General features: G+C 37.7%; 1 protein-coding gene across 1 annotated transcript in view; it reads right to left on the bottom strand.

Moving 5' to 3' along the window:
* Positions 1 to 17,622: 17,622 nt before the first annotated feature.
* ALDH1A1 (aldehyde dehydrogenase 1 family member A1) overlaps positions 17,623 to 23,291 on the bottom strand; it is a 29,857-nt gene continuing 24,188 nt past the window's right edge. Inside the window, exons 11-13 of the mRNA XM_064735420.1 lie at positions 21,692 to 21,849; positions 20,086 to 20,160; positions 17,623 to 18,212 (exon numbers count right to left, since the gene is read on the bottom strand). Coding sequence (XP_064591490.1) covers positions 18,140 to 18,212; positions 20,086 to 20,160; positions 21,692 to 21,849 — 306 coding nt within the window. The 3' untranslated portion in view covers positions 17,623 to 18,139. The remainder of the gene's footprint in view (positions 18,213 to 20,085; positions 20,161 to 21,691; positions 21,850 to 23,291) is intronic.

The raw sequence follows: 23,291 nt of genomic DNA, 5'->3' as shown, positions 1-23,291 counted from the left end.
ATATTACATCAGTTAGCTTATAACAGTTATAAGAGTTATATCCATAATTCTTAGAGCCAATAGTTTTAAATCAATACCAATTTTACCCATCAAAATTATAATTTTAAAGTATTGAACTTTCTAACGTCAAAATGGTACACATAGCTATCTCAAGTGATTGATCCACAAACTAAAAGCTATTATCATGCAATGAGCTATCCAAAAGAGAGAGAAGTGGGTAACAGAAGACTGGGACAATTAGGTTACATGACTGATAGGGAATGACCCTTGGATTTTGAAACATATATAGGCAAAAATAATTTTTTAAGATCTGGAAAAATTAGTTCAAGAAAGATAAAAAGTTATGTAATAATAATTATAGGAAACAAAATATTCTAAAATAATTTCATAAGTTCTCAAAGTATGAAGGCCAGTTCTTGAGCAAAACACAAATAACCTCTGGAAAGATATCAATCTAAACCATAATTTATGTAAAGTAATAGTCTGATCCTTACAGTGTGAAAATATGTAGTAATATTTCACTGAAATTAGCATGGGATTAATTTCTTGCTAGCTGAAAGTAAGTGTGATATTTTAAAAATTCTTTTTTATTAAATCACCTGAGAACTGCTCTGCAGATAGAGCCATGGGTCCAGATATTTTGGATAAAAGATAGTTTTAGAAAGTCTGCAAGTCACACTCACTTGATTAAAGGAACCATATTTAATACACTAACAATATTTTCCCCAAAAGCTGGTAAGCCTGGTGAGCTGGTTGTTGTGATCTGAATAGTGAGAGATGCCATTGCCTGAATAAAAGTGCAAATAAGACCATACATTGAAATAAAGAATATCGCAGAATAATAGAATGAGCTGAGAATATGGACTTTATTTAACTCTAAATGTGAGGTAGAGACATAAAAATTTATAGAAGAGAGGTCATGGGGGTGGAGATGGGTAGAGAGAAAGACAGAGAGATCAAGCTGAAGACACCCAGCACCCACAGATCCAGGGGCATCCCACTGGTTCTTCTTCACCTTCGGCTTCCCAGTTGTGGGTATCCAAAAACTGTTCTACTGGGGATTTTTCACCTTTTTACATTCCAGTATCCGGAATTCGAGTATCTGTGGGGTAGTAGCAGATGCTGTTCTCATAACTTGGTGTGGCATGTGCATGACAGTTGCTTCCTTTCTCACAGTTTGCCACACTGGGAATTTTTGTCCAGATATGTTAATCATAATGTGATAACCTGATTTCACTTCCCTAGGCCTGGAATTAGTACCTTTCTGTCATAATTTTTTATCTTAAGTTCCAGCTGTGGCGGTTTATCTTATGGCACATTCCTTCTGTGGCCTTAGCAGTATTTTTGAGACATGCAACTGTGTTTTTAAAGTCCTTAATGTGTAAATATCTAGGACTGAGAGACTCTAAAATCTCTCCTACAATTTTAAAGGCATGTTCTGATTGCCAGCACCAACATTCTGCCACGTCCTGGTATCTCTAACGACCACACACAACAATGATGCTGAAGGATCATAAATCAGCTCTGTTCCAGCTGCAATAGATTAAACATAGAGAAGTGTTTATTTTGTTGGTTTTTTTCTTTTTTTAACAAGCAGTTTCTTACTGTCTGTATTGGCCTCAGTCCTACCATGTGAAAGCAGACTGACAGTTTTGTCTGTGCCACTGCTTCTCTTGTGTGCTTCATGCAGATGGGAATTCTCAGTTTAAACTGTGCTCTCTAATATTATTTGGCAGAATAAACTCCTTGGCACTTGGTGTTTCCTATCCTCAAATGAACTTTGCTGCACAGTGGAAGGCAAATGTTCTGCCGTTTCCAGAAACAGAGGAAAGTGGCACAACATGTATTGGAAGTGAGATTCTCTGGGGCATGCTGACAATTTGTTATAAATAACAGCTTTCAGAGAATTTCAGTGCCCACCATCTGCTTTATAATATGATGCTGCTTTTATCACCAGGCAAGACTAGGAGTAAATCTATCTATCTATCTATCTATCTATCTATCTATCTATCTATCTATCTATCTACCTATCTATCTACCTATCTATCTATCTATCCTATCATCTACAACTGATTTCCTAAGTTCCAAAGCATGTTATGTGTTAAAATCCGGTTTCCTCTTCTGCTTCAGTATTGCCTCCCAGGGGCAATGAGAAACCCATGATTAAGGCACATTGTCCAGGCAGCTCCCTGTTGCCTGGCATCAAAAGAAAAGATTTCAAAAAAATATTAAAGTGGTAATAACATAATGAGCAGCTCTTTAATGAAAGCTTTCAAGTGCACAAAACATAGCTGTGTATGAGCAAGCACATTATTGGATTTCCACGCTTTTAATAAATTTAATTAAATAGTACATCTAGCAGGTACATTGAATAGAAGATTGGTTGTCCTGGTGACTTAACCACCCTTGGACCTGCCCTATTAGAAAGACTCTGAGGAGTTCCTCATGCCATCTTTTGTTATGTCTCCTAAATGGTGGTGCAAACCTGGGTGCCCTTGTTAGAAATTCTTTTCTGGAAAATAAGACTAAACAGAATTTGAAGAAGATGGCATAAATGTATGAGAAAAGGTAATCTCTAAAGTGTAAGAAAGGGTTAAAAACTATACAGTTATATATATAAAAATCTAAAAAGGTACAAATAAATAAAAAATTTATAAAAAGCCAAAAATCTTTAGGCATCCTCTTCTCTACCCCAGCCATTCCCTCCACATCAGGATGCTGATGACAGTGGGAATCCTGGTCAACAACCTGTGGGCCTTTATCTTCTAAGCATTGCCTCACATCAAGGAGGGCTTAAATCTCGGCTGTCCCCTGCTTGTTCATCCAATGGGACAGGCCGATATGGAGCTGCCTCTAACCTTGGCTTTGGATTCCCTGTGAGCCAGGCTTTTAGGAAGCTTCCATGGAAGGTTGCAGCAGGATCACTGAAGAGCAGACAGATACTGATGAGAAGAGGGAAGTGACTTTCTTCCCTCTGGCTGTAGTTCCATTTTCCTGGTGGCAAGCTGGTCCAGCTATGTCCCATGACCCAATCTGACCCAGCAGAAGCAGGATCTGATTTTTTCCTGATTTTTTCCTGAGCTGCCATGCTTGAGAGGCTTGCCACCTACAACTGCTGCTCCTTTATGCCCCATATCTGGGACAGAAAAGGCCCAGCAGGTTTGCATATCCCCTCAGTTCATGAAACATAACCATGCTCTCTCTGTGAAACCAGCAATCCCTGTGTGCTAGGCATGCGTATTTCACTGGGGGCACTCTGCTGGGATGGTCATGCCGTGGCTGAGGCAGGAGGATAGTTCCTGTATTTAATCACTGCTGTTGAAAGCACAGACCAGCCAGACAGCCTTCTTCTGGCTGTGGGACTTTTTTCACACATGGGCTCCATCATTTGATTCATCTTCTGATGTACAGATGAGAGAAATCCCAGTACTCTTCCTTTTGTTTTTAATCAAGTCAGAGGCTAAAATGATATTTGCTTACTTAATGCATGAGTTTCCCTCATTATCCTGTACTCAGTTCCTTATGCAATTTTGCAGAGTACCACTAAAATGTCACGAGTTGTATGTATGGATTTTTAGGCCTTTACCTGAGTGAACCCAGGCTGGCTATGTTTAATTTTAAAGATTGTATGGTATCCCTGACAGGACTAAGGCTTTCTAAAAAGCACTCTTAACTCTTTCAATCCCATCTTTACCTTGAAGGAGCCTCTCACCTCAATTAAATTTGATTGGTAAAATGCTTTCTGTATTTTTATATTCCAGAGTGTTTCAACTAGGAAATAGTTTGTCTCAGTAGTTCCCCAGTTTTAACTGAAGAAAGACAAATACATCACATTTTTCTTGTCAGTACATGAACTTGATGAAAAATGTCCCTCAATTCTTCCTTGTCTTTCTCTCTCTCCTGAAATCTTGCTCTTTGCCTATCTTCCTTGCTAACTGTAGACATCATTGTTAGTTTAGTTTCTACCCTATTCATTCTATCACTTAAAAATAGAGATAAAAGAGATCATAATCCAGCATCTACACTCATTGACTGCAGAAGAATGCCCAATGTCCTCACTTTATTAATTGCTGAATTTAAGTTGAAAGTAACTTATTAAAAAAGTCATCTGCCTAGCCAATTCTTTATTTCTAACATTTTGTATTGTGAAATTTACTGACTACATCATATCCTAAACTACATGGGAACATTTTGAGGTAGCTTAGATGTTTTTTGGTTTGTGAGGCTCTCATTACAAAGCTGCTCTAAATTGAACTAGAAACTATGAAGTGAGCATCTAAGTAAGTGTGTGACTACCTGACCATTAGTTTCACACTGATGTGGGCCATCTGATACAAGTAAATCTATTACCTGTATGCATAATAAAAAATGGTTTTAAAGCTTACAGTGATGTTAAAAGTGCTTTTTTCTCTTTGTCTTCCACTTGCCTCATAAGGAAAATAAAAAATAAAAAATAAAATTACATGTACCTTTGGTCTTCTCACCAGTAGAGGTCAGAACAACATAAGATAATTCCCATTGTGTGAGTAATTGCCTTAGGAAAGAATAAATCCTTTCTATTTGATCCCACAAAAGTTGACAGAATTAAGGCTGCTAATAGTTTCAAATCAATTGGGAATTTGTGGAAGGGCCAGAAGTCTGCTGGTATGATGTTTCTACTGATGCCAGAGGTACATTCGGTGTTCTGTGGCTATCTAAAAGAAATTAAAAAAATAATAGGCCACCTGACATAGCGCATGGAAAAATTTAGGAGGAACAACCCTGCCCAACATTAATGTGTTTTTTAGAGATAATAACGGGTACTGTAACTGCTTAGGAATCAGTATTTTCATTTCTGCTTTACAATCAATATTGCTGAATCACAAATCTGATCTATAGGTACTTTTCAGACCAAAATAGTCCATCTATTCTCTCACTTCAAATATGAAAAAATGTGATGCTTGTTCAAAACGATAGATTTAAACATTATTTATAAGTACACAGAAAAGGCAAACTCCAAACTCATCAAAGGGAATTTTCATTTCCGTATCTTCTATTTGGTCAAAAAAATAATGTCCTGTGTCTTACACGTCTTGTTTAAAATAACTAAGTATAGATTAAGTATAGATTTTCATTTTCCCGGACAAACACATAGATGTGGAGTAATATTCAGATAGATAAGTCTTATGGAGGATAATTTGGGAAATTTTTGCAGAGCAAAAGTGTTTGGATAAACTGCAAACTAGCTCCTTCAATAGAGATAGCAAACATCTCTGCAAAGAATTCATATTATGACTGGCTGAAACATCACAGGAGTGGGAGCTTACATGCAAAGATATGACTGAAGAAAAATCCACAGCCTTTATAAACTGTGACAGAATAGGGCAGAGGAATTATCCTGCCTCACACGAACTGTCCATGGAGGTAAATACAACACTGTTTTAAAAAGCTGAGACATCCCTTTCAGGATGCATATGAAGGCACATATCCCTTCACTTTTCACATCATGAGTGAAAAAGTTCAAGGATACTTCGGACTTCACATTTCCATTCTGTAACACACAAAAAAAATAGAAATGCAGAAAGGGTTCTGTTTTCAACTCAGTCTAAGGTAGAACAGTCAGGTGCTATGCACAACAATGGTACATCCAATTCCCACTTTGTTTCTTAGTTGACTACAACAAATAAATTTACATCAGGAAACAATACTTCCTCCAGACAATTTCTGCAGCAGAACAAGCCCAAGTAACCTAGGCTATAGCTGCCACTATGCAGTGTGGAGTAAGTTTGTTTTGTCTGTTGTAAGTCACAAGAAAACTAAAATGGTATGGGAATCTTGCTATAAGAAATTAGGAAAACTAATTCCAGCAAAGTGTGAATATAAAACAGCATCATCACATCACAGAATCACAGGATCACAGAATCACATGAACAGTTCAGGTTGGAAGGGACCACTGTGGGTCATCTGGTCCAATCTCCCAGCTCAAGCTGGGTCATCCCAGAGCACATGGCGCAGGATTGTGTCCAGACAGCTCTTAAATAGTCTTCCTCCAGTGAGGGAGACTCCACAGCATCTCTGGGCAATCTATTCCCCTGCATGGTCACTCATGTAGTAAAGAAGTTTTTCCTATCCAGGTGGAACTTCTTGTGCATGAGTTCCTGCCCCTTGCCCCCTGTCCTACTGCTCAGCTCCACCAAGAAGAGCCTGGCTCCATCCCCTTGGCATCCTCTCTGCAGATACTCACACTGATGAGGACCCATCTCAGTTCTCTCTTCTTGAGGCTGAGCAGGCCCAGCTCCCTCAGCCTTTCCTCATAAGAGAGATGCTTTGGTCCCTTACCCGTCTTTGTACCCCTCCCCTGGGTCCATTCCCGGACCTCCATGTCCCTGTTGTGCTGAGGAGGCCACAACTGGACACAGCACTCCAGAGGAGCCTCAGCAGGGCCGAGCAGAGGGGCAGGATCACCTCCCACGAGCTGCTGGCAGTGCTCTTCCTGAAGCACCCCAGGACACCATTGGCCTTCCTGGCCACACAGACACACTGCTGGCTCGTGGATAACTTGTCCGCTGGGATCCCCAGGTCCCTTTCCACAAAGCAGCTCTGCAGCAGGTCAGCCCCAGCCTGTGCATGGAGTGCCTTCTCCCCAGGTGCAGGATACTGCATTTGCCCTTGCTGAATGTCAGGAGGTTCCTCTCTGCCCATCTCTCCTGCCTGTTGAGGACCCTCTGAAGGGCTGCACAGCACTTGGGTGTCAGCCATTCCTCCCAGCTCAACCAACAAACTTGCGGAGGAGGCATCTGTCCCTTCATTGAAGACATTGATACTGGGGCGCAATATTGAACTTTGATATCTACAATCACAGGCCTCCAACTCCTCCCTGTGCCACTGATTACCAGCCTTTGACATCTACCATTCAGCCAGTTCTCATCCATTTAATTTTCATAATCAGGATAATTTTTTTCACAGCATCCTTGCTGGAAATATTGTACTACTTACATAGAATAATCTGTCTGTAATCTTTTATGGTGTGCCAAAGATACATAGCAGAATCACACACTTTACTTTTCAAGTGATGGTATAATCTCTGCACCTTTGATGAGCTCTGGATAAATTCCAGCAAGGCCACATGAATCGGCTCTTTTAGTTTGGCTTGTCTTGCTAGGGCTAGTCTACAAATACATGACCATCCAAAGTGACTCAGCCAAGACTTGTCTGTTAGATGGTTAAGGAATTGGTGGATACTTTTCCTGTGTCAGCTCCTCCTAGCTGAGAGATACAACCAAGGGTCAGTATCCAATTCCACAAAACAGGCATATAACTTCCACTCTCATAGCTTACATTCTGAATAACAGAGTAAAATTTTTCTACTTCTACCTTGCCTGAAGTTTCTGTGAACACATATTTCCACTAGCAAAATTACTCTGATACCCATATATCTGCTAGACTATTCCTAGATGTGTTTAAAACTTGATTAAGTGCCAAAAGCCAGGCTACTCAATACATGTCTAAACTGTGCAAGAAGTAACCAATTCAGTTTCAGGCTGAAATCCTGTGAGCTGCAAGCTTTGCAGACCACAGCATGAACTGTCAGGCTAGGGCTCCCATTTTTCTGCCTTAGGGTCCTGGTGGCAAATGGATTTTGTTGTGCAGGACTCCAGTATCAAATCTCTTACCCCAATTTTTTTCCACCGTCTTTTGTCTCTCCAGATTTTTCCCACTGTCTTTTGCCTCTCCAGAAAATGTCACTGCAGCAACCTGCTCTGTAGATGGCACTTTCTCTTTTTCTCCTGTTTCACTGGAAGAAAACCATCTCTGCCAGAGATAGACTCCAGAACCCAGAGATGATAGGGCCTGTTCTCTGAAAATGCAGGAAACTTGCTGCTTACCTGTGTGCTACATGTAGTTGCCTATTCAGGTTTGCAATTATCTTGGTGCTTAGCACACAAGGTTTTTCAGATTTCTTTTCGATGTTTTTAAAAAGCTCACTTGGATATTGAGAGCTCGGGGTACCTCATGAAAATGTTTGCAGACAGCAAGGATGTGTTACAGGTACATTTATGCTATTTTGTCGGTCTTCTAGGAGAGATTTCCACAAAGAGTAAAACAAATTAAAAAAATGACCAGTTTTTACTGTAACTCTGCATATAATTTATATGGGATTGTGACATAAGATGTATTATTTACTTGCAGGCAGATTATGAAATAGAGAATACTTCAACCGTAGGTTGAAATGGAATCCTTTCTTGTTCTGCAGTACTAATTTCAATTCACGTGCACTGACAAACAAGGCAAGTTAAAGTGCCATCATGTCCTTGAGGCTAGGAATAGCTCCTTTAAATAAATCCTTCTGCAGGTACCCTTTTGACAGATTATTTTTCTTCATCTCTATATTTTTTGGTTGCTACTGTTGAGGAAGTGTTTCCATTACGTTATGGCATAGGACAAATGTATTTACCACGAAGAGGAAATAAGGCCCATCTGTCACAAATGTCATAGCAGTAGAAACAGGTTTCACAGATGTTAAAAAAAATTCTTGAAATCCACATTAATAACTGCATTAAAGATTGAGCTGATTGAGTTGAACAACATGCTACATATTAGTAGGTTATCTGTGGATGATACCACTCCTTTTTGCATCTATTTAATTAGTATTGGCAAGAAAGGAGAAAGTGTAACAAAATATCACATAAGTTAAAAAAACTATTTGCTCTACCTTTCTGCATATGTTCACAAACAGCTTCTTGTCTTTTGCTTGCTATGGAGTGTCACTGTCAATATTACTGATGCCTGCACACATTTCATTCCTTTTTTGGACTTGCATTTTTTTAAACTTTAATATGAATTCTCTGAATCTATTTATTATGGCTAGTGTAAAGTTTTTTCTCAAATCTAAATTTTTTATATGCTGACCTCTAGTGTTCCTGGAACTGTACTTCTTAAGGAGATATATAAGGAAAAACCAGAAATCTTAGGACCCGGACATTTTAGGTAATGGTTGCAAAATATCATGGGGATAGAATGTTAAATTTACTTTTGCTTTCAAATTTTATAACTAAAAATGCATTCTTACAAATGCTAAAACTTAATAATTTACCATATTTTGCTGCCTGTTAAATAATACAAGACATTTTATTTCTACCAATGTGATTTTCTGCATCAAATCCATATTGACAGCACAACTTGTCTCTTGACATAAAAACATATCCTCCCACTTCAGCAGCATTCTTGATTTATTTTATGTCCTTTCTTTCTGATTCCTTTTTCAAGCTTTGTTTTTTTAAGTTTGTAAAGCTTTTGGGAGAAAAAATCTTGTCCAGATTCTTCCCTGGAGTACCTCTGCCTTCATCTCATTATTGTGAATGAGACTTGACCTTGCAGTTGAGGATTTTAACAGGTGATTTTAGTTCACTGTAACACACATTCACAGCTTTGTCCACGAGTACTTTAAAGAAGTAAGATTTCTTACAGAGAGCACAGTGACAAAAAAGTAAACGGATTATTTTTGTTTAAGCATGTAATGTCATATTTATACAGTAAGAATTTTAAATTTAAATATTTAACTTATTTCTGGATTCTTTAAACTGATGTGCTCTTTTTCCTGTCCTCACATTTCTTTTACATTCTCCTGTCTGAATACCACTGTTACTTTATTCCATGAACCATTCAACACAAAGATTAGTTTTAGAGATGTGCATTTTCTTTCAGTATAAAAGATTTAAGGGGTGTCTTTCAGACAAAACCATGTTTATGGAAGCTAAAGGCAGGATGCCATGCAAGCAGTCCTGAGGGAGTAAAGCACTAGATTCCAATGAAGAACTCCTGTTCAGACCATATCAATGTTCATAGAAGATATTTGTCTGAATGACAAGGCTATCTCAAGCCATCAAAATTAATGCTAGTGACAGCTGACATTCCTTGAAAATACTCTGTTTAAAAAATCTTAGTAGATGGGACTGAAAATTTTGTATGGGCTATAGTTGTTCAGAAGTGGTCTCTGTTGTTTGCAAAGCAGTGCCAGCTTGGACAATTCTGAATACTAGATTTAACAGTGAAAAATATCAGACTTTGCTGGATTTGGTGGTGACGGAAAGTTTTGGACTCTAGGAGTCAATCTTGTTAGTACACAACTGGCTTCTCCCATACAGGGAGAAGGAACATGAAGGAACACCTAATGAGCTGTGAATCTCTTCTTTCCAGATGCTTTCCAGCTGCAGTAGTGCCATAAACCCCCCCAAAAACCTGCATCGGAGTGGCTTACCCCACTCTTCTCACAGGCAGTGGTTTGTTTGCTAGGGAAGTAGGCAAAGAAAGAGGCAATGAAACCACTGTGACCTTGACCTGGGCGGGCACGTTTGGTGAGATAGAGAAGGCATTTGTCTCTTTCTTTCTATATGTCTGCTCTGTCAAAGTGTTTTATTTTTATAATCTCTTTCTATGAAATAAAGTTTTGCCATGTTCTGTTATTGTAAATATGCTCCATAATAAAATGACTTGCATAGAACTCATATTTGTGTTGTATAGGATTAGTACTTAAATACAGGTTTTTCTGTCAGTAAAGTATAAATAGGGAAAAAAATTAGCATGTGCAACAAACAATCTCATAAAAAATTATTCATTTGGATAAAAAGTTTAAAAGGTGGTCTTCTGGTATCCATAAAGCCATATATTTAAACAGCCTAATTTCTAGCATTAAAAAATGCAGTGAAAGTTAGCTATAAAGTCTATATATTCTCAGAGGCAAGAAAGAGTGAAAGACAAAATGTTGAAGGTTTTAGAAAGGCTGCCTTAGTGGTGACTAGTACATCACATATAGGAAAGGATGCAGTCTAGGTGGTTTTTGAGCTAATGACATATTGTCAGACATAATCTATTTTGTGTCAGTGAATGCACAGACATATTTCCTTTAGATATGATTTTGTTAAGGTAATGCAGACCTCTCTGAAAAGGAGTACAGTTACACAGTGAAAACTGAAGAAACCTATTGTGAGGAAAACATATATCCTGCTTTGCTGAGTGTAAGGTTTTGGGTCCTAATATAATTTCTTCAAGAGCTGGACCTCTCATTAGGGTTAATGGCATTTTTATTTTTTTATTAGAATAAAATCATTAATGTTGGAAAATACCTCTAAGATCATTGAGTTCAATTGTCTTCTGTTTGCTTGCTGAGGTCTAGAGAGAAACAAAAGGAAGCCTTATCCTTCCATCATAAAATCAGCAAAAATATAAGATATGAAACAAGCTGTTTATCAGACTTCAAGGTATCTTTAGCTCAATAGAGGGGATTCTTTTCATAATGGCTAATTTGCATGTAAACAACTCCAAAATTTAATTTCTCAATCATATTAAGAGGACACTAGCAAAAAAGCAAAGTGTTTAGAGTTTTTTTTCTTACATGGAATTTGATTTTGTGAACTGTGAATACTTCTCTCCTTTGCCTCCTTACTCTTGCTTTGACCATGATTGTTCGTTCACAGCAACTTGTATCTTTAAAAGATTGCCATCAACGCAGTGGATTAACACACACAGTGCTAGCAATACACCATGCCTGTCCACAGCATGAGTTCTAAAGTAGGTGCTAACATGTCTGTGCATGGGACATATTTATGCTCCAAGTAGAAGGTTCACATGACACTTCCATTCTTTTTTTCACACCCCCAAAAAGTTTTTCCTGTTGCTGAATGTAGCTAATTGCGGACAGTGTTGTTTGCTCTCACTTGGTTCACTTACTTTCCTGTCAGACATTTCTCTCTTATTAGGGCAATACATCTCAAATATTTCTCAAATATCATTCATGCTGTCACCACAGTGTATTCCTTGGTCATAAACAGAGGGTACTACATATTATAAGGAGCTGTGTTTAGAATCAATATAAAATCCAAAATAGTGGGTTCACCAACATGCAAGCAGGCCATAGGTAAGGCCTTGGTAGTTTGTAACATTTGGAAAGGTTTGAGGATCAAAAGCACTATTTTGTTTGCTGCAGCAGGGTTTATGCTGCATGGGCTGTGCTGTATTATCAAAGATTTTTAGCAGTATATGAAATGGTACTCATAAAGAATGTAAAAAGTAAGGGATTTTTCTGTGCTGTTAGTGAGAAGAAGGTGGCCAGGTGCAATACTATGTTTCATAACTTAAAAGCTTATCAGAGTGCGTCAAATTGCTCTTCATGTCTAGAGCCATCTTGGATAGGGTGTATTGATCATTTGTAATTGTCAAGCTGTTATTTAGTCATAATCTTATGCTCCACATAAGACTATAATCAATACGAAAATAGAAACTAAAATAAGGAATCAAATCCTCTCATTGCTGCTATCTGTTCTAGCTTTCTTCCTTTAAAAAAATCCTCAGCACTAATCATTTTTCTTGTGAATGCTGGCTACTTCTATTCAGCTTCTGTCAATGACAACCTTATGGTATTTTGGTTAATATTTCTGCCAAATCTCTCTGCTTTGCCTGCTAGTGATGTGTAAAACAGCTGTGTTGTCTTCCTCTTGCACGGCCAGTTTATAGCACTGTGTTGCAGCATGTGTTCAACTGACAGTGATCTCTCTGACCTGCTATTTAATGTATTAAATAAATAAAAAGGCACAAAGAAGGATGTAAAACAAAACATAAAGAGGCTGCTTCAGAAGACCCCAAAGACCCCAAAGTGGCGCTGACATACATATATATATATAGTGTGGGAGACAACAGCTCACCTTGAAAATTTAAAAAGGTTTATTACACCTTGACAAAAATACAACAAAGGACTGCATAAGGAAAAATTCACAGCGCTGGGAACTTCCCTTGTGGATACCATGTGGCTGGTTCATCTTCAAGATGGATGCTCAGTCTTTTATACCCCTGGGGGCTGCATCAGCCAACCCTGGCCCCTCCCAAAGTCTGTCATTTGCCGTTCATTGGCAGAGACTGCTTTCTTGTGACCTTAGTGGAGATCAGGCCGTGCTGCACCCCCTAAGCACCAAGCTTTTCCATTCCCAACTGCCCCATGCAAGGGACACATGTGCAGCCTTCTTTTTTACCTGTCCTAGACCACCCCAGCTGTCTGATGGTAACAGTACAGGGGGGAAAAGGGAAATATGGGGAGAACAGGGGACATTTAAACTACAATAACATAACTATACATCACTAAGACTTTTATTAATATTCACACAATAGTTATCTGTTAATTGCAAGAGACAATCACCTCATTATCCATCTATATAGTCTCTCATAGAGTGTTCTAGAAGCCTTCTGGCCAATCATGGGCTGTAGGGGCACTCCCAGCTGGTCCCAGAGCCCTTTGCAAGTTCTTTGCTCCTCACCATAAGATGCCTGGATATCATCAGTTGTAGTTTCTCATTTCTTGAGGCCCAGTGTTTTTTGTCTGTGGTGTGTCTGTGTGGCCGCTCTCTACCCGGCCCATTCCATGACATGCTCCCACACTGTGTAGGTATCAACCTTGTTGCTGCTCTTTGAAGATGGTTCCATAAGCTGGATTTTCAACAGTCAGATCACCTAATACACAGTTCCGTTTGTTGGGTCACTATCCTGACCTATTTTTCATGCAACATTAAACTGACTGACTTAGTTTATGTTGTACTTCCAGATTTTCTACTTTCGTTTGCAGAGCACTATATTCATCAAGTCACTGTTTTTCTCTCAGCATAACAAATGTTATAATTCAGTCCTTCAGACCTCCTACTAAGTTCACAGGGAGCTATTATTTTCAGATTACCAGAGACCTCTTTTTATTGCCTTATTTTATACTTTTCATAATAAGGACTTATCTAAATCTCAATTTTCAGTGGTGGAATATGTGGAAAACAGCATTAACAGCAAGAGAACTGTACTATGACTTGAATGGAAAGAAGGAGAGCAGAGAGATCGGGCGGTTCAAAAATAGTCTGATAGCAAACAGGGTGATAGAGGGGCTGGAGAAGAACACTCCATCTATTAAAGTTCATGTTAAATCTTTCAAAATTATAATGAGATCTTACAATGAGGTCTTTCAGAATCTCAGAGTGATTTTTGTTTTTTCCTTTGCTTTTGTTCCTCATTGGACTCCTTATGCTTCCTTTACTGCTCCCTTCCTTTTCCCCTCTTTTTCTTGCGCTTGTCTTTTCTGCACTTATCTTTTGCATCCCAGATGGTCTACTCTTCTCCCCAAAAAACCTATTGTCTGCCAAGTTCACATCTTTCAAATTCCTCCCTAAAACCTATTTCATCAGGGAATTTTCACTTTTTATCCAAGCCAGATGCCTTTCTTGCTCTGAATACTTTTTCCATATCTTTTCTTCTCTGTCTTAAGGCCAACATATCTGGTAGTCAAGGATTATCAGTAATTTTCTTTCTTGAAACAGAATGAGAATTCCTTACAAATTCACTCTTTTGACTGAAATAGCCTAAGGGTTCTTCTATCCTTCTGTTGCTATTCAAAAGCTTCCTCTCTTTTAAAAAAATAAATTAGTGTGTTGGAGGCAGGGAAGGGGGCAGGGATCACCTCACTGTTGGCAAGAAAATGGTTCTAAGGAGTCCAGATTTCTAGAGTTTGCTTTTCTGTGTGGTATAAAATGGCTTGAAACAAATAACCTTCAAACAAAACTGCCAAATCATGTCCTTGGTCATACTTCCGTGAATATTAAAGGTGTGCCTTTATTAGTGTTAAGGGATTAGAAAAAGAGTTCACTAGAAAAATGAGTAGTCCCATTTAAATCTGCTTGAATATTGCTCTACATTATTTACCTAGACAGCCATTGCCTTCAAGAACTATTGGAAAAATGTCATGATTTCAAAAAATAAAATAAACATTTAATAACTGCTGCTGACACTAGCAGTCAGTTTCCAGGGGCCTTGAAAGGGCATGCTCATTTCTCTCATTAAATTTCATCCTCTGTGAAATACTGACTACAAATTCACTAACATTATAAGCAATATTTACATAGAGATCAACTAGTGCTCTTCTTGTGTTTCATTCCAGTAAATTTCAATGGTGCTGCTTGGCACATAATGGGAGTAACATGATAATGATTCAGTCCCAGAGAGAAAGGCCCTCCTTAATCACCTGTGTAATATTTGCAGAGTTTAAGTCCTCATTTATTCCTGTTCAGATCACAAGTCATCATACCCATGTACAGGTATAATTCAAAGACATAGCAAAGATATTTCACCATCAGATGGAGACTCTAATACTATGAACATAGCTACAAACATGCCTAATTTTGAATGCAGTGAATGCATTTCTGAGAAAAATCCACCCCTGACCTTTGACTCAGTAAACTGGCTGTTGAGGAACAAGTAGGACCATATACTTCTTTTTTTTCTGGATTGGGCATCATCCTATACTGTGAACAAATGTGCTTATGTAAGTCAGACTGGACTGTGAAATTTATTGAGCCCTTGTTTGCCTCCTTCAAACATATTTCAACTCCTTAAGGGAATGACGCACATACTGAATTCTTTAAGCTTACTAGATGCCAAAGGGTATACCTCTTTACATAGGCATTTCTTGGGAACAACTTCAGTGTGGCATCAGATCAATGCAAATCTCTATCTGACTCTGATTTGAACTTTAGGTGTTAAACCTTGGCTGAATGATAGACTCTCTCCCTTTCTCCCTCTTTCTTTTCCCTATACATAATATACACATAAAAGCACTTCTCTGACTCAAGGCATTTGAAATATGGCAACTTCAAGTTGTTACTAGAAGTCACATTTTGATCACATTGAAAAAATAAAATTGACAGGACAAGATAATTTCCAGCTCTCTTTCACCCATCAAGACTATCAAATAGGAACTAAAATACATATTCACAATAATGTTGGGAATGCTATTAAAGTATTTTAGACATTCAAGTGATAAAAAAAATAAAATATATGCATACAAGGGTCCAGGTGATCCTTCTCCTAAAGAGCTGTATTATGCTGTGTTTTACCTTTCCTTGCATTGTATTCCAAAGTCATGCTTTGCTTGGGCTTGCAGTCACAGGCACCATGGTAGGACTGGATTTGCGGTTCTGTGCAAATCTGATTAGCCCTAGTCTGCTTCTAAGAGCTGAATGGTTGCAGTGGTTGGACCAGAAACCACGTGTGAGCCTGCCGGCTTAATGTTACCAAAAAGGAACCCCGTTTTGCTCCCTTGTATCCTTCTTCCAGGTAAAGAAGTTAAGTGGGGAAGATCAGGAATATAATTTCAGAATCACCCTCTTGATCCAAGAGAAAATTAAGACAAAGGCTTAATTTGACTTATTTATTCTTCTTTGAGATTTCTAGTCTTTAATACAAAAGAAGAAGATGGTAAAGATTTTTTTAAGATCCACCAACTCTACAAATGGCTTTTCATTCTTTTAAAATATGAAATCCTTCACTGTATCTATGTTTTCACTACTATTATGTTCATTGCCTCTTTTAAAGACTTTCAGATAATTTTGCCATTTTTTTATCTGCACCTTATTTTTAAAGATTTTTTTGTTTGTTTTTAACTTTATTTGTAATTTATATTTATTTCTGTGCTTTCTTCTGTCTACTATCCTATGTAGAAAAATCTCTGATAATTATTTCGCACTATTATTTTTGATTAATTCTTCCTTCTTTTCCTTTATTAGTCTTTTACTTGTTTCTTATATGAGACCAGAATTGAATTTGTTTGAAAACTATGTCTTATGAAGTTACTTTAGAGGCATGAATATGGGATTTGGAATGGATGCCTTCCAAAAAATACATAGTATAGAGGCTGTGGAGAGAAATACCACAAATTTTATGTCCAGCTCTTAATGGAAAAAGGCATTCTAAGAAGAGTCATAGGCTGAAAGTCTCATCTGTATTTTGTTCCAACTATAATATTCAAAAGAAAAATAATTAAAAAGTGACCAGTGTATCCAAATGAACAGAACCCTTTTTCCTTTTAATACTGTGCAAATTCTCCACACTTGATGCTTAAAAATTTTTGTGGTGCCATGTTCTTATTGCTGGGCAGGGCTTGTACTGTGTACCAGGCTGTCTGTAAGGCTGAGCCCGTGTGACAAAGAGGTGACTCGTGGCTCTGGATTCAGTCCTGACAAAATACGAGCCTGTCAGCACCAGGCTGTGACTGGCTGTCTGAAGGCACCATGCCAGAGCTCACCTGGGGGCTGCTGGTGCTGAGAGGCCATCAGGGGTGCTGGCAGCTGAGCCCCCAGAGAGCTGTGAAAGGCACCTTGGGACACGGGTGTTCAAAGAGGGTCCTCAGGAGAATAAGCGGCTGTAAGGAACAGAGGAGCAAACAGGATGATAAAAGACAATGGATTAGAGGAGAAAAGAAGATGGAAGAGAACAGGCTAGTTACATGAAAGTATGTGAGTACAGGAAAAACGTAGCAGGTGTAAATCACAAAGGAGATTTCCTTCCTTCCCCTCCTCTTCTTTCTCTTCACGGTCTCTTGCCCATAACTCTGGTAAGCTTTGCTGTGCACTTTCCATAGCCAAGTGCTGGCTCTTTGCAAATTGTTTACTGTTCTGTGTGTTCATGTTTTTCCAGTTGTAATACTGGCAAAATATTGGGGTCTTTATCCTCCATGTAGCAGATGTAGTTTATTTCTGATGACCTGAACACACCACTGGTGCCTCTGGTACATTTTGCCCAGTGGTAAACTGGTATAATAGAAAAGACTAATGAAGGGAGAAGAAATAGGTTTTGTAGGTGAACTTTAATATTTTTTTAACATACAGATTACATTCATGTAGCATGATGAACAACTTTAACAGTCTGAGAAATGTATCTAGAGAAACACAGAAACATCTGCTGACTACTCTTTAGCATTTTTGTTAAAGCCATAAAGCAAATGCAAGGAGAACTTGACATCTAACACTTACAAGAGCACATAAATTCAAACTGTACTTGCAGAATATACTGAAAAAGGAAAATTTTCATAACACTGCAGAGAACTACAACTGCAAACAAGAGTAGATATTTCTGGATTTGGGTTTTAAAATGAGTTAGCTGTGAACCAGACATTAAAGATTTTTTTTCATAATCACATTAATTTTTTCTATGCTATTCCTTATATTGTTAATGTAAGAAGGTACCTCTTATACAGTCAGAAAGCAGAAAAGTTAATGTATCACGTGGACAACAAGACAACTGAGAATTCACACAGCCTTTTCAGATTCATTTGAAGACATTAATTTCTGCACCTCAAACAGCATTACGAGTTCTTTTGAGGGATTTTGATGGTGACAGTCTTAACTTCTGTGTATTCATGAAGACCATATTCTCCCCTGGATAAAAGAGAACCAAGAGTAGCATTTATGCTAATGCTTTTTATATGAGTTTTTTCTGGACGGGATTTTCAGAGGTAGTGTCCAATTGGCTGGATGTGTGGCAAGTACACTGGACATATTTGGAAGACAGCTGTGCAGCTAGACTGCTCCTGGAAACCTTTTGAAAAACTACAGCAATGGTCTCCTGATAAAAATGGCAGAGAGAGTAGTTTTATTTCTGTGAATGGTGTTTAATTTAGAGTATTTCTAAACCAGATTTCTGTACAGCACATCAAGAGCATGTTAGATCTTCAAAAGTATGTTCAGCAAATTATTTGTAAAGCTCTTCTTCTGATGTCAAGAGCTTTCTCCAGAGTCAAAGAGTATGAACTTCATCTCAAGTAAATGGGGGACAAAACTATTCCACCATGAAAACTGAGACAGTGAAAAAGAGTTTAAGTCTGTGACATTATGAACATGTTTCACTTTTATGTTTTCAGTGATTAGATGAAGCTTGTTTGTATTCCTACTATTTGACATCTGGTACAGTCAAACTATTTAGACATAACTGATTGTTTTGCAGAACAAGGGTTTGCTACGGTATAATGTTACACAGATCTCACTGCTGTCTTATTAGATAGATATATAAGCAAAACAGAAATCTATGCTCAGTTCACTTGTGCTGGGTGAAAAAGTTTACTGATTCCCTTCATTTTTTGGAGAGGAATTTTGTTAGTATATGACATTTGGTAGTTTACTTCATAATGGCAATATCACTCCAAGAATTATATGGATAATTTTATTTTGAGATCAAGGAAGTCCGTGGCTTAACACAACCACACCCTATTTTTTTCAGTATAGGTTTGTTTTTGCACTTCTCCTAAAAATGATTGTCACATATTTACAAATTTTCTCATGACAGACATGTATCTGGTGGTGAGTTTTTCCTTGTCCTATAGAGGGAATGTTTTTATAGGTCTGATAATTGTGAATTTGAACCTGAAAGCTTTGTTAGAATTAAAGATTCCTTCATTCAAAATGTACTGTTACAGAGAACATTTTTGATAGTCTGTTATTTCCAGCAAATAAATCCAAAAAATATTTCTGAAAAAGACTGTAATTCAGAATTGATTATCTCCCAATTACTGGCACCCACACCCAACAAAGGAAAAGCTGAATTTGATAAAAATGGCTTAAATTATTAAAGGGTTTCAATTTCAAGTTTTCTAAAGCTCTCAACATTGGCTTGACTGCTTCCTTTGAAGTCAGTGGGAGCTTTGCCATTAGAAGCAGTTTGTGCCCAGTGATGAGCACGTATGAAAGCACTAGCCTTTATCTCTGAAGAAACAACATAAAGAGAAGCTCTGAAGTGCCTCACCCATACATATCTGATCAAAAGATCAAAAGGCCACAGAGGATTATTCTTATCAAAACTTTTGACCTGGCTGGCACATACTCTAAAAACATTATTTTCACAAATTTTAACTGAAAAATCTTGCTTAAATCTTGGGAAGACTTGTGTTTTCAAAACCTAGCATTTAAAGGGGATTTCACAAAAAACCCACAGATTAATCTTCATGAAAATGAGAGTTTCTCTATATATGCAAAAACTGTAAACCATAAACACAATGTCAGTTTTGCTTAGCAGTAAACCATGATATACTGCAAATTAGTCATATCGAAAAAGTGTGCCCCTAAGAAATTTTCTTATTTATTTTGTAAAAGAATTGCTGGTTGATGTTGCTTCTGACAACATGATGTCTCTAAGCACTCTAGAGACTTATTTGCCAAAGTCTCAAACTGGACATCCTAGTTATGCATATTTTAAGTCAGGGTTCGGAATTTCATTTGAATTTCCTGTGAATCTACAGCTTTAAAAGTATTTACTTACAGTTCTCGTCCATTTCCCGACATCTTAAAACCTCCAAAGGGACATTGAGCAGACAATGCACTGTAGCAATTAACCCTAGAAGAACAGGAAAATTACTTTTGACAGTGCGAAACAATTTTTTTCACTTCTGAAAAATCAGAGGTTTTCTGTCGCCTCTAAAAAGCTTATGGTCATGGTCACAAACTGCATCTATGTTTATATATCTGCAAAAATATATGTAGTTTGAAGTTCAGATAAATGAAGCATCAAAAACAACTACAGTTATTATCAGGGTACTAAAACTCTGCAAGGGCCTTCAAGCTGAGAGAAAGTCATATCTTTCTCTGATCATTGCAATAAAATTTCTAATTTGTATACAAGCTCCCCCACAAAAGATTATCCACAGATAAGTGTTCTGCAGAAGAGTTTATGTACCCTTCCAATAGATAAATGCAGGATAGCTTAACTATATATTTAGGAAGTTTTGTTTGGTTCTACTCAGTTAAACCTTATTCTGTTTTGTGGTTGAGAATGAAGACACAATAATGAGTAAGAAAGGAATTTCACAGGCAATTTCTTAGGTATGAAGAATTTTGGCAGAATGTGAATCCCATTTCCTGGCTGAGAAGCTTTTTTTGTATTAGAACTTTGTCAAATCAAATATTCTCTATTTTCATATCTCATATTCTCTCCTCCTTGCCAGTCAATTGGTTCCAACAAAAGAGATTCTGTTCATAGCTAGAGGATTCCTAGACCACCAATCATGTAAGAGCAAATCCCAAATATTCCACTTCTATTCTAAACTTTCTTCCATATAAAGAATACCAACTCTGAAGGCAAGACTGTTAGCTTATTTTTGGAAAGCATATGTTCTTAGGTCACAGGACTTGGGCAGGAATTTGTGCTGGTTGCAAGTGCTTCCAGATAAAATGCAAATTGGACACAGGTTTTGCATTCAAGTAAAATTGGTTGTTCTTCTTCTGATGCATTGAAATAACTGTAGGGAAATGCAGGTCTTTGTCAGTGATTGTCATTAGACCCTGCTATGCCTCCAAGATTTCACTCTTTCATTTCTTAGCTTTTTCTTTTCCAGCTCCTTATAGGTTGCCTCTTTTCTATTGCTGGAAATAGTTGGCCCTGTAGTAGTCCTCCCAGCTTGTATATCCTTTCTTTGTTCAATCACGTTTTATCAACCTTTCCCATTACAGAAATGGAAAAGGCTCTGCCCAGGCTAATGGCCACTGAACTTCACATAATTAACTTCTTTACACCATATCAAAACTGATCTCATTAATTATCCATTAGGCTATTCCCAGACCCTGAAGTCAAGGGCACTCTCACAGAATTTTCTTTTGTTTCCTTTTCTTTTTAGCAAGTGAATTTCCTTTTTTTGGACTAAGTTTATCATAAAATGGTATGATGACTAACAAGAAGTAATTATTTAGTAACACATATAATAGGGAAACATATGGGAAAGATAAACAGAAGAGACAATGATCTACCTCTATAAAGATGACAAAGAATAAATATTAAAAAAACCCCACCCAAAATACTGTGAATGTGTCTCACAATTAGTAGTATTGACACCTGCAGATCTAAAGTAAGAATTAAAAAAAACTTTATTTACCATACTGTTCCAGCCTGAAGGGCAGCTGCAAATGTCAATGCTTTGTCAATGTCTTTGGTAAAAACTGCTGCTGCTAAGCCATAGGTGGTATTATTTGCCCTCTTGATAACTTCATCTATGGTTTTAAACTTCATGATTTGTTGAACAGGTCCAAATATCTGTATCAAACACATGTAAACATATGACGTGAACTAGAATAACTTACTATTTGAAGTAATTGATTTATTTCAAGTCTACTTTTGTCAGATAGCCTTATTCCTGAATTAATGCAGTCAAGAGTGAATAAAATTCTAAAAAATACTATAAGTTTGCATAAAGATTTTTGCAATATGAAAGAACTCAAGATTATCTATTTTAAATAATTTCTAAAACCATAAATGAACAATGAAAACAAATAAACAGTGATCAAAAAGCACCCATCATAAAGATAGTTAACATGGTGTCAGTGTGCTATGTATCTATACTGATTACCAACAAACTTGTGTTTTCTGGACAAGCTCTATTTTTAAAGTCAAGAAAGACATTCAATTTTCCATTAATCTAAATTTATTATTAGAATTTTATCCCTGCAGGTAGCTGCACAACCGAGAATGCACTCCACAGGAAACAACTAATTCTGCTTTCCATGTGGGTGTCAGGTAAGAAAATAGTCCTTCAGGTTCAGCTCTCCTGTTACCATTGTTCAGAGTTCTCAGCTAGAGGTGCCCATGCCCATCACAGGACTATGTGGGCTGAGGGAGGCATTTGACATCTAACTAATTCTATCCATCGACTGTGAGCTTCCTACTTGACTGAGTTTTTAGTTAGTGCTGGTTTCTAGCTAGAGTTCTAAGGATTGATTTCCATAGATCGTAAAATCACTGAACATTCCTCCAATGCTCAAGTGGTGAGCATTCAAAACTCATTCTTTAAACATTAATATTATTAAACTATCTTGGCTACTCACAGCTTCTTTGTTCATCATACTTAAAAAAATATAAGGACCAGTTCTTGTACTGCTGACCAAAGAGTAACTAAGAGAACTGCAAAAAAATTGTAACTGTGCTGTTTCCTACTTGACTTATAGTATGGTGGAAACAATCAAAATTCTGTCTCATACAGGTCTATCATGTTTTACAACCCTCTTCCTGTCACAATTAATTCTAAATGCTGTGGTGTTCATTTTAACTCAGGCTGTTGGCTCTTGCTGATGTAGTAAATATGTTTAGGAGGCGGCATCAGCTTTCTAATATTAAGTAGTATAATGGACACCAATTGCAGCCCAATTGCAGCAGTTATTAATTAAGATAAATGTAAAAAAACACAGAGAAGAAGTCATGACTTGACTTTGAATCTTTATGTAGAGAACTAGCTCAGACGGCAGCTCAGCACTCTCAATTGTCTCTGGTTCCAGACAGTCACTGGTGCCCTAGCATTGTCATCTTAGCTGGGTCGGTAGCAGATTCTTCAATGAAGTGTAGACACATCTGCAAACTGATCTAAGTTAAGTAATCCCACAGGGGCAAAGTGAAATGCCACACACAAAATGCCTCTGGAAGCGCAATCCACCTGTTTTCTCACATTGCAAAGCAGCTGCCTGGTGCACACGAGCACCACTCAG

This window comes from Zonotrichia leucophrys, chromosome Z (genome assembly GCF_028769735.1).
Source record: "Zonotrichia leucophrys gambelii isolate GWCS_2022_RI chromosome Z, RI_Zleu_2.0, whole genome shotgun sequence".
NCBI lineage: Eukaryota > Metazoa > Chordata > Aves > Passeriformes > Passerellidae > Zonotrichia > Zonotrichia leucophrys.
The sequence above is the reverse complement of the archived record's forward strand: the minus strand, read 5'-3'. Positions and strand labels throughout refer to the sequence as shown.